At 48.6% G+C, this 11,315-nt stretch overlaps 4 protein-coding genes across 4 annotated transcripts; 1 reads left to right on the top strand and 3 right to left on the bottom strand.

The window, feature by feature from the left end:
• Positions 1 to 275: 275 nt before the first annotated feature.
• Positions 276 to 1,914, top strand: N7473_008356 (uncharacterized protein; the record flags this gene model as incomplete). The annotated part of the gene is made up of 3 exons (XM_057154296.1): positions 276 to 357; positions 415 to 1,788; positions 1,844 to 1,914. The coding sequence occupies 3 exons, from the start codon at positions 276 to 278 to the stop codon at positions 1,912 to 1,914; spliced, it is 1,527 nt and encodes a 508-aa protein (XP_057008634.1).
• A 3,306-nt stretch (positions 1,915 to 5,220) lies between these two features.
• On the bottom strand, positions 5,221 to 6,784 carry N7473_008355 (acyl-CoA dehydrogenase family protein; the record flags this gene model as incomplete). Its single annotated transcript, XM_057154295.1, has 5 exons — positions 5,221 to 5,702; positions 5,759 to 5,848; positions 5,912 to 6,139; positions 6,208 to 6,517; positions 6,608 to 6,784. The coding sequence occupies 5 exons, from the start codon at positions 6,782 to 6,784 to the stop codon at positions 5,221 to 5,223; spliced, it is 1,287 nt and encodes a 428-aa protein (XP_057008633.1).
• A 975-nt stretch (positions 6,785 to 7,759) lies between these two features.
• N7473_008354 (uncharacterized protein) lies at positions 7,760 to 8,553 on the bottom strand (the record flags this gene model as incomplete). Its single annotated transcript, XM_057154294.1, has 2 exons — positions 7,760 to 8,393; positions 8,459 to 8,553. 2 exons carry the CDS (start codon positions 8,551 to 8,553, stop codon positions 7,760 to 7,762), a joined length of 729 nt encoding a protein of 242 aa, XP_057008632.1.
• Positions 8,554 to 8,716: 163 nt separating this feature from the next.
• N7473_008353 (Zn(II)2Cys6 transcription factor) lies at positions 8,717 to 11,105 on the bottom strand (the record flags this gene model as incomplete). Its single annotated transcript, XM_057154293.1, has 7 exons — positions 8,717 to 9,067; positions 9,124 to 10,043; positions 10,110 to 10,438; positions 10,506 to 10,619; positions 10,673 to 10,746; positions 10,805 to 10,955; positions 11,035 to 11,105. The coding sequence occupies 7 exons, from the start codon at positions 11,103 to 11,105 to the stop codon at positions 8,717 to 8,719; spliced, it is 2,010 nt and encodes a 669-aa protein (XP_057008631.1).
• Positions 11,106 to 11,315: the final 210 nt, after the last annotated feature.

Genomic DNA, 11,315 nt, shown 5'->3' with positions numbered 1-11,315 from the left:
TGTACTTGAAATAAAATACATTGCTCGATGTGTGGCATAGTCTGATCATTAACTAAAACGCTTTCACTTTACGGGTACTGATTGAACTGGCACTGCGTGGTCACCACTCATTACGTCAGCATAAACCTCTGTGGATATATCAAGAGTAAAATCGAAAAGAATGGCTCCTGACCAAATTCATCGGTCACCTGATTGCGGGGTAAACTTCCAAGTCGGCAACGCTAACTTTGGTACCACCAAGCATCAACCTGATTTGAAGACTATTATGGACTATTATGGGAACCAATATTTCATATGGCGGCCCTAACTCGGGTCTTCAAATCGGAGAGAATCGTGGCCATATTACTGCTCAGTTCGGTACGTAGTAGGAATCACGACTCTCACAGAATGTGGCTAATAGCTGGATTGCCCCAGTACAACCGGAGGCGTCATTGAATCAAGCGTGCTTGCGGGATCTGCGAACGACCAGTCCTCATGATGACAAGGACCGCATCGAACAAACCAACGGAGGGTTGCTCATAGACTCGTATCGGTGGATTTTAGACAACGAGCAGTTCAGACAGTGGCAAGACAACCAGAGCAGCCGTCTCCTCTGGATCAAGGGTGATCCTGGCAAAGGCAAGACAATGCTACTGTGCGGGATTATCGATGAATTGACCCGAGTAATCGGGGGTAATTCAAATATCTGCTTCTTTTTTTGCCAAGCTACGGACGTACGACTCAATAATGCAACGGCCGTCCTACGTGGCTTGATTTATTCACTGGTCCAGAAGCAGCCATCACTTCTCTCCCATGTACGGAGCCAGTACGACCAAGCGGGAAAGACGCTGTTTGAGGACGTAAACGCATGGAATGCGCTCTCAAAAGTCTTCAACAATATTATGAATGATCAGACCTTACAGAATACTTATTTGGTGATCGATGCGTTAGACGAATGCACAACGGATCTCCCTCTCCTTCTGGACTTAGTTGTCCAGGAATCGTCCACCCACTCACACGTAAAGTGGATTGTCTCGAGCCGCAACTGGCCTGGTATCCAAGAGCGGCTGGATACTGCAACTGAGACAGCGCCTATCTCATTAGAACTGAATGAGACATCCGTATCTAACGCTGTGCGACAGTTCATTCGGTATAAGGTTTACCAATTGGCAGAAGTCAAAAAGTATAAAGATGAAATCCGTGATGCTGTTTACCGTCACTTGTCGTTACACTCACAAGGCACTTTCCTCTGGGTCGCCCTGGTTTGTCAAGACCTTAACAGGACATCCCGGAGGCATGTCCTTAAAAAGCTAAAGGAGTTCCCTCCTGGACTGGATGCATTATATGGTCGAATGATTGATCAGGTTCGAACGTCTGAAGATGCTGAGGCCTGTAAGCGAATACTGGCTGTTATGTCAATTGCGTATCGGCCTATCACTCTTGCCGAACTGACTGCCCTAGTTGAAATACCTGATGGTCTCTCCGATGACGATGAAGCTTTACTGGAAATTATCGCAATTTGTGGCTCGTTCCTTACTTGTCGTGAGGACGTTATTGTTTTCGTCCATCAGTCTGCAAAGGAATTTCTGCTCGAAAAGGCGCGAATCGAGGTGTTTCCGGAGGGCCACGAAGCCGAACATCTTGCAATGTTCTCGCGATCTCTACAAACGATGCTTAAGACACTTCGGCATAATATCCTCGATATTAAGCTTGTTGGAATTTCGACCGAGGAATTCACACAACCACGTTCGAATCCTCTGGCAGCTGTAAAATACGCGTGTGTGTATTGGGTTGACCACCTTTTAGAAGGTTGGTGTCGTGAAGACAAGTATCACAGCCTTGAGGATGGAGGATGTGTGGATAGGTTTCTACGACAGAAATATCTTCACTGGCTTGAAAGCCTCGGCATTTTGGGATGCGTATCAGAAGGAATAACCGCTATGCTGAAGCTGGAAGACTTACTCCAGGTGAGTGTTTATTTAGATTACGAAAATGTTTCCATTTTAACCAGACAATTCATAGAAAAAAGGAGTGTCACAGGATCTGCTACACCGAGTTCAAGACGCGTCCCGATTCATTCGATACTCCAGACATGCAATCGAAAGCAGTCCCCTTCAAGTATACAGTTCAGGGCTTGTCTTTAGCCCAACTCAAAGTACCACGAGGACATGTTATCAGAAAGAGAAACCAGATTGGATCTTGAACAGCCCGGTGGTAGATGAAAGCTGGAGTTCATGTCTTCAAACCCTCGAGGGGCATAGTGGCTGGGTCAACTCGATTGCCTGGCCGCCAAATGGAAGCCGACTCGCATCGGCGTCGAATGATAAGACCGTCAGGATCTGGGATCCGGTGACCGGCCAGTGCGCGTTTATCTTTGAGGGGCATAGTGGCCAAGTCAACTCGATTGCCTGGTCGCCAGATGGAAGCCGACTCGCATCGGCGTCGAATGATAAGACCGTCAGGATCTGGGATCCGGTGACCGGCCAGTGCGCGTTTACCTTTGAGGGGCATAGTGGCCAGGTCAACTCGATTGCCTGGTCGCCAGATGGAAGTCGACTCGCATCGGCGTCGAATGATAAGACCGTCAGGATCTGGGATCCGGTGACTGGCCAGTGCGTGTCTACCCTCGAGGGGCATAGTGACCGGGTCAACTCGATTGCCTGGTCGCCAGATGGAAGCCAACTCGCATCAGCGTCGGCTGATCACACCGTCAGGATCTGGGATCCAGCAACCGGCCAGTGCGCGTCTACCCTCGAGGGGCATAGCGGCTGGGTCTACTCGATTACCTGGTCGCCAGATGGAAGCCAACTCGCATCGGCGTCGAATGATAAGACCGTCAGGATCTGGGATCCGGTGACCGGCCAGTGCGCGTTTATCTTTGAGGGGCATAGTGGCCAGGTCAACTCGATTGCCTGGTCGCCAGATGGAAGCCAACTCGCATCAGCGTCGGCTGATCACACCGTCAGGATCTGGGATCCAGCAACCGGCCAGTGCGCGTCTACCCTCGAGGGGCATAGTGGCTGGGTCGACTCGATTACCTGGTCGCCAGATGGAAGCCAACTCGCATCAGCGTCCTATGATAAGACCGTCAGGATCTGGGATCCGGCGACTGGCCATTGCACGACGACCCTCAAGGGGCATAGTGGTTTGGTCTACTTGATTGCCTGGTCGCCAGATGGAAGTCGACTCACATCGGCGTCGAATGATAACACTGTTAGGATCTGGGATCCGGCCACTAGGCAGGGCACGTCTACGCTCGAGGGGCATACTGAGTTGGTCAACTCGATTGCCTGGTCGCCAGATGGAAGTCGACTCGCATCAGCGTCCTATGATAAGACCGTCAAGTTCTGGGATCCCGTCTCCGGCCAGTGCGTGTCTACCCTCGAGGGGCATAGTGACCGGGTCAACTCGATTGCCTGGTCGCCAGATGGAAGTCGACTCGCATCAGCGTCCTATGATAAGACCGTCAGGATCTGGGATCCGGTGACTGGCCAGTGCGTGTCTACCCTCGAGGGGCATAGTAGCTGGGTCGACTCGATTGCCTGGTCGCCAGATGGAAGTCGACTCGCATCGGCGTCGAATGATAAGACCGTCAGGATCTGGGATCCAGCCACCGGCCAGTGCGCGTCTACCCTCGAGGGGCATAGTGCCTGGGTCAACCTAATTGCCTGGTCGCCAGATGGAAGTCGGCTCGCATCGGCGTCCTATGATAAGACCGCCAGGATCTGGGATCCAGCCGCCGCCCATTGCGTGTCCACCGTTAATATTCCCTTCCGTCACCTCCAATTTGGTATAAGCACGCTCACCCATCTTCACACAATAATTGGCACCTTAAACGTAGGGTCCACTGAGCCTGTTATGCCCAGCGCCTGTCGTTTGACCTTGCTAGGAATGAATGGGTTTGGCTTAAGTGGCGGCTCTTCCTGGATAACCTTTAATGGATCACACCTGTTGTGGTTGCCTCCAGATTATCGACCATCCAACCCTTCTTCATTTCGTATATCTGCAGAAACGGTGGCCATCGGTTGTTCATCAGGTCGTGTCATATTCCTCGCACTCTCAGAACGCAATCCCCTATCCGGGGTATAAATAGACCTATATCACTTCAAATCTACCAATTTTTCCTCCTCCTCAACAGCGGCAGGCATGCCTTTATGAGGTAAGTAGAGCCATTTGGTGCTCAGTGCTAGCACTGATCAACGTCCGCACTTTTCTGATGGTGTACCTACCAGCACCGTCCACAGGAACCAAAAATACCTTAAGTCACGTGCAGTTCCCAATATCCGAGCATCCCCCAAGATTTTCACGAAAATGATTTCATCTGCCCACTTAGCAGGTGGGTGAGCAGGGTGAGCATGGAGGGCACGTTAACATGCTCACTCTGACGCGTCGTGTTTTTAGCGCGAATCTTTAGGCACCCGAGGCATTTTGCTTGAGGCACCTAGCCGAAATTAATTAGGAGGGTACAGAATAAGCTCGTGGATCAAGTATTACCTTTTTATCGCCCTGTATGATTTCAAAACACCTCTGAAGCTCGAGCTCGGTGTAGGAAGATTTCCCAGAAGACTGATTAGCCATATTCAAGGGCGTATAGCTACGAAGGGGTAGGAGCATCCTAAACATCTCAAAGATATATATTCCATTACCTGTTGCCATGAGTTACAACGTATTCAGGATATTCAGCGGGACCATCATGTGTTGGCTCCTATTGGCTGCAGATTTGATTACTCAGCAACTACCAGCCCCTTGAAATGTAATTGAAACGAGAAAAAAAAGTGAAATTTCAATATTTCGTAATGAGTTGGCCAATTTTGTAATTACACCATCACTACTCCGTACTGCTCTACAGCAGACGACGAATCGCCCATACAGGACATTACAATGACTATTTTGGGCGTTTATTTACAGTCGTTCTGGATTACCATCGAATACCGGGCCAGGGGCAGCCTAACTAGAACCGGTATAATGTTAAGTAAGATAAAGTTCAGAAAACTTTTGAAAAGAAAGAAAAAGTGAAGCTGATTTCGAGCGGCTCTGTAGCTGACTTCATATTGGTTCTAAGACTTATTGTTGACCTGCTTTTTGTTAAAAAACAAGGAAAATCCAGGGTTGGTCTCATATTTACAATGTTTGAATTGCAGACTGTCCTCTAAAAATTTACCGTTTAGGTAACGAAGAGAATGGACTATGCAAACACACCTTGGGCTATCTAATACATACAGGAATCTACCAGAAGACAATCTAGAGCTTGCTCTGCAGCTTCTTCATCACTTTAGTTTCCTGGTTAACGGCCAACTCAGAAAGTATTTCTTCACTGCCGCCACCCACAACCATCACGCGAACATCACGGCTGATTTGTTCAATTCTTGCACCGCGCCCATTCTTGGAATATCCAAGCCCACCCATCACTTGCTGAGCCTCTCGATTAACCTTTTCCAAGGTTTGACCAGCGAGCACTTTGAGATTTGCAAACAAACCGCCCATTCCGGCATCAGTGCCATTCCGCTTTGCCTCTTCTGAGATGTAAACGAGCTGTTCCATCCAGGCATAAGTAGAATCCAGGCTACGAGCCATAGCGCTGAATTTGGATCTAATGACTTGGTTCTCGATGAGCTTCTTGCCGAATGTTTCACGTGAAATGGCGTGCTTGTAGGAATCCTCTGCACAAACTCGGGCCATACGAAGAGATGTGCATGCTAGCCAAAGACGTTCATGGTTGAAGTCTGCAGTTATTGTTAGTATAATTGAACATTTCAGTTTTTAGAGAAGTGTGACTCGCTGTTCATGATAACTGGGAATCCTTTGTTCTCGACGCCAACCAAGTTCGCTACAGGCACCTCGACTTCGTCAAATTCAATGTAAGTCGACCCTTTGAGAGACCGTCATTAGTATAATGCGTCACAAGACGGAATTGATATCCGTTGTGACTCACCACTGGCATGAACACCTGAATTATCAATCTTCTTGCATGTAACACCGGGGGCCTTCATGGGAATGATCAAGGCAGAGATGCCCTGTGTCCCTTCCCCTCCAGTCCGCACAGCTGCCGTACAGTAGTCTGCAAAGATACCGTTGGTGATCCACTTCTTGGCGCCATTGACGATATACACATCGCCCTTCCTCTCGGCGGTTGTAGTAATGCCAGCGACATCTGATCCAGCTGTGAATTGGAGAAACTAGTTAGCACTTGGATCCCGGTATTTTGAGAGCTATAAAGGGATATCTCACCATCTGGTTCTGTCACTCCCAAGCAGAATCTAACTTTTCCACTCAACATGTCGGGTAGGAATCGCTGCTTCTGCTCTGCATTGCCAAAGTTGATAACGGGCGGTCCTCCAATCGAGTTTCCGCAGCCAAGTGCCCAGATAATTCCCAGGTATCCGCAGCGAGCTAACTCATCAATGACAACAAGATCGTGGAACCCATTCCACTCTTGGGGGTTGACGTCGCCTGGGAGTCGCTGGCCATTGAGGTAATCCGCCGCCAAGGGAAAGGATGCCACAGCCGTGTATCCTAATTCTGCGTGGCGCCGTTGAACCTGCATAAGAAATAAAGTCAGCAAAACTCTCAGTATTTGCTCTATCTATTGATGCATCAGTGTAGTTTTGTAGTGCAAAGGCAAGCTCACCTCGGGGGGTACAAATCCCTGTTTCTCCCATTCTTCGCAGAATGGTGTGATGTAGGTATCAACATATTCGCGAACTTCCTTCTGAAGCCGACGATGTGAGTCGTTGTAATATGGACTATAGTAGCGGTTAAGCCATAGAGGGTCCGCGAAAGGGACAGTCGAGACCGAGGAAGACATGGTTGTGAAAATGATTGTAAGGACGGATAATATGAGTACAATCAAATCGTCGTGTTTATCATCGGGAGAATAAGTCTATTTTAGGGTAAACAACAAGGCCATATTGAGGTTGCAACCAATGTTCACGTGTCTATAGACCCTCCCAGAGGCTCATCTCCTCCGCAGCCACCTATTCGCTAGGTCCGGCTTGCGCTAAAATGGCCGGACCGAGCTGGAGGCGAACATGCGCCGACGCGGCTCGGACCGTCAGGACCGACACAGGAGCTTCGATCATTGGCTCAAAATTCACTAGGGCCCACTCTTTTGTGTGAGAATGCAGACATGGCCAGAGTGCCCGGAAGGGAGTGGATTGAAAGGTTTCGACACGAGAATGGCAGACTGAATGTCTATTTGGCCATGAGTATCGTTACCTTGCATTTAGACTCGTTTCCATTATTATTAGAACCAACTTTTTAAAATGGATTCTTAAGATGCATTTCATAACGTTGAAGATGAGGGATACACAAAGAGAGAACGACATATATATCCCGCCTGATTTGAACTCCAGATTCCCAACAACTGCCCACTTCTTGTCGCTGGCCATTTAGAATAACTTTTTCTGGATTCCAAATCTCCGGTATAATGGCCGTTTATGAAGTGAGAAAAGCAACAACATCAAAGTTTCAGTCCTGGTGCTATCTGTCAATACCAAACCCCTCCCTTTGAGACGTTCTCAATGAAAGAGACCAACCTTTCTTTTAACATCATCATGAGCCCTTGCACTATGAAGCCTTTGACTATTTGCGGGATGAGACCTTTGTATAGCCGAAGGATTCCCTCATTCTTCACTATGTAGAGAAGGACTTCGGTAAAGCCCCGGAAAGGCACACCTTTGCGCTGCGATGGAGGTTTTGATTGCAACATAGTCTTCGCGACGATAAGAGGATGAGTGGCAATAGTCGCTAGAACTTTTGAAAGGGCACCAAGCACTGGTGTTCAGTTGGAATAATTAGAGTCAAAGACGATTTTGACGGAGGGGATGAAAAACGAACAGAAGGCATCCAGAGATCCGAGTTGCCTCTTCAACCCAACAAGTCCAACTCTCAGCCACTGGTAAACGCCGTAAGTGATCATGGGATTGATCACGAGTATGAGGTTGACCTTAAATCCTCGCCATAGACCGGTCCATCCGTCCCCGCTGGAGACAATGTCCATCATGGTCTCCCACATGGACTGTTTTTCATCATCTGCCTTGCGAGTTTGCTGCCTTGTGGCTACCACGGCAATAGGAGTCGTACACAATTGAGCAAGAGCTCCACCGGCAGCTCCAAGACCAAACTCCTTAATGATGCTATTGAAATCCTCAATACCGTAATATTGAAGACTTTGTTGATATGCACTTCGCGCGGCGGCAGACCAGTAGAAATACGCAAAGTTCATGGATGCCGTGCCCGCGATGGAGCTTTCAATTCCAGTATATAATCCGGAAATGCCATCCTGTCGCAATATTTTGCGAATTGCATCAACTGCACCCGTATACTGAGGGTCCTGTATTTTGCCGTGATCGGATTTCTCGTTCTCGTGATTGGACTTTTGCTGCTGAACTTGAACCTGTAGTCTTGTCTTAACTCTGCAAACACAATTAGCCTTATTTATTTCCAGAATAGATAGTCCCGTTCACAACACGTCACTTACATATCTAGAGGGTATACGAGTACATTTGCAAGGATGGCCGCAGTTGTGCCTGACACCACGCCCTTCCAGGGCGACAATCGATTCTTCTCAACCATGATCGCTAGGCTAGTGCTGATACCATAGTTACAGACCCAAAATAGCTGATTGTTATGATATATCAAACACCTGCCTCCATTTCGGGTAAGCGGATGAAAGAAGCCTCGGACCGCCCGGACCGGATTTCAAACCGAGGGACTGGCATCTTGCCTGAAGATCCACTTAGACAATATCATTCGTCCCCGGACTACAGTTCAAGAGGTATTCAACATCATTCAATCGCATATTCGGTGTTAGTCCGCTGAAGATATCCGTGCCGTTTCCATCAAATTGTGGCGTATCCGGACCAAGGGTTCCAAGTGCCCATTGACTTTGACTTGGGGACGGGAGGTTGGAAAACCCAGTCTTGGAGACGAGTGGCTTCTTACGCGGGTCTGCACCTAGAATAGCATAATCTATCATTGACCAGCACACTTCTTCGCAGGATGGATCAAGATCTTCGGCCAGGCACTTTGGATCCAGCAAGCTGGCGAAACGGTGAGACATGGTATGGAACTCTCTCAGCCGTAAAGCCTAGAATTCATGAAGCGTTAGTACTGAAGAATGATGCCAGAGTTGGAGCCACCTACCATATTTGATGCGTGCACCCAAAGCTTGGCCAATCTTTCCAGGTATTCGACACTCTCGTTGAAGTAGTGCAGGATATCTGATTGACGACGCGCAGTATTCTGATGCTCGAGATGTGATGCAAGAGAGTGGATACCGCCAGCTACGGCAATACAGTAAGCATAGAAGGAAGACTCTATACGACAACCACTCTCCGTGGCGTCGCGAATGAGATCCATCAGCTGCTTCGCATGGTCACAGCCAGTCTGGAGAGCCCGTGTAGCAAAACTGGCCGGGGCCTTCTGGCCAAACGGTTTGAGACGGAGGCGCATCAGGAAAGGATGATTCAAGAGACAATGGCAAAGATGATACAAAGTATGCGCGAAGATAAGATGCCCAATTTGCTGTCGGTCAACGTCAGTGTTGGTGTGATGGCTCTGTAGAACGACTTCAGAGATTCTTTGCGTGCCCAATTTTGAATAAGACTCTAGCAGCAACAAAGATGAGTTGATGCCGGCAAATTCCGATTTCGTGTCCCAGGGTGGAATTTCGTCAGCCTTGCGATTTTGATGAACATATCTTGTGCAACGACCAAATATTGAAGCCATCAGGATGACTAAACCGAATCCGCTAGGGTTATCGATAATTTCAGTGTTCCAGTTTAGTAGTTGATCAAGAGTGTTGGTCTTTTTCCACTCCCCCCTGTTGAAGGTTTCTTCATCACACGGAAGCTGCACATTGCAGTCTTGATCTAGGATAACCAGTGGTCTGGATTTACCACATGATATCAACTTATCAATCAGATAGGCAGACCAGAACGCCCGTCGTCGCTCTTCCTGCTCGGAGTGCGGCAGCCAGGCCTCGGGCTCTGTCATAAGATGGAGATCTTGGGAGATGCGCGCGGCAAGGCCTATCTTTAGCCATCCTGAGCTGACTCGACCGGCTAAATCAAGAGAGATAGGTTATTAACCACTGTTCTGAGAGAAATAAGCTGGAACAATTATCTTACCAGTGTAGTCCACAACAGCCAGCAGATTCACCGTTTGCACGACATGTACATTCAGACTGTCTTCTACGGTGAGATGATCTGCCAGCACCGATAGCCAGGACTCTCTGGCATATTTTTCAGACGCCTCTCGTGTCTTTCCGGCATAATATTCATGGACAGAAAATCTGACGGCAGAAGAAAGCACGGCCAAGATCAAACAACGGGGCAATGCGTTTGATTCGAGTTTTTGACGGAACGATATCTCTTGAAAGTAGGAGTATGGCTGGTTGTGGACATGTTCGAAATATGTGTCGATGACCGAACGTAGAATAGGAGCAGGGGGAAATATTCTAGCCAATCAAAATTGTCAGAATTGTGACACAAGAGCATATGCAAGACATGAAGAGCATGACGCACGAATTGTCGAAGGGAGAGTTTCGTATTGATGGGAAGGGTTGCGAAGCAGATGTATCGTGGAGGGGTGAGCTGGGTTCTTCACCAAATGAAAAACTTGAAACATCGTTGGTAGGCCTTAGAAATGTTAATGGGCTTGGAGTAATTGAATGTCCCTCATGATTGCTCACTCATTTCGACTGGGTTGTCCACTAAGCTCAGCAAGGCGGGATTCTATAGTGCTAATTCGTTGTAGAAGCTCAACCTGGAGCTCATGAGTTAATATTCCCTGATCGCGCATACGGGTTATGCTCGCGACAAACATTATTGAGGTTGTTGGTCAAGGTGGGCAGAGGGGCAGGCCGGGCCCCGTCGCCCACGGTCGCAGAATATGGCTCGTAGACACAACTCAGGCGATTACGGCGACAGTGAAAGCAAATTGGGCGCTCTCCTGTACACTTGGTCTTTTTGCGCCTAGGAGGTTTTGTTAGATAAATGAAGGTTGGTTCACAGTCTCGGTCGGAGGCGAGTTGAATCCCCATCTAAAACGCACCTGCAATTGGCACATGCCTGTCGGATGCGCCTAATACCGCCCCCGTGCAGAGAGTCAACGCTCATGTCCATAACGGAACAAACCCCTCACTTGCAATTGAGAGAGCATGCATATAGGACTAGGATTGCCAAAAATTCCGCAGTGGAGCGCAATGTTGACTGGAGAAGAACTGGGTTGCGGGGAAGAAGAGGAGGCCTTGGCCCGAGGAAGGCTGGAAGCTTCTTCCACTTCCGGGGTGGCATTTTCCCCGGACCCCGTGTTATCCACGGGAAGCCTGGCGA

This window comes from Penicillium subrubescens, assembly GCF_028828155.1.
Source record: "Penicillium subrubescens strain IBT 31985 chromosome Unknown utg000005l_segment0_segment0, whole genome shotgun sequence".
Classification (NCBI taxonomy): domain Eukaryota; kingdom Fungi; phylum Ascomycota; class Eurotiomycetes; order Eurotiales; family Aspergillaceae; genus Penicillium; species Penicillium subrubescens.
Note: the sequence above shows the minus strand (reverse complement) of the source record. Positions and strands in the feature narration are given on the sequence as shown.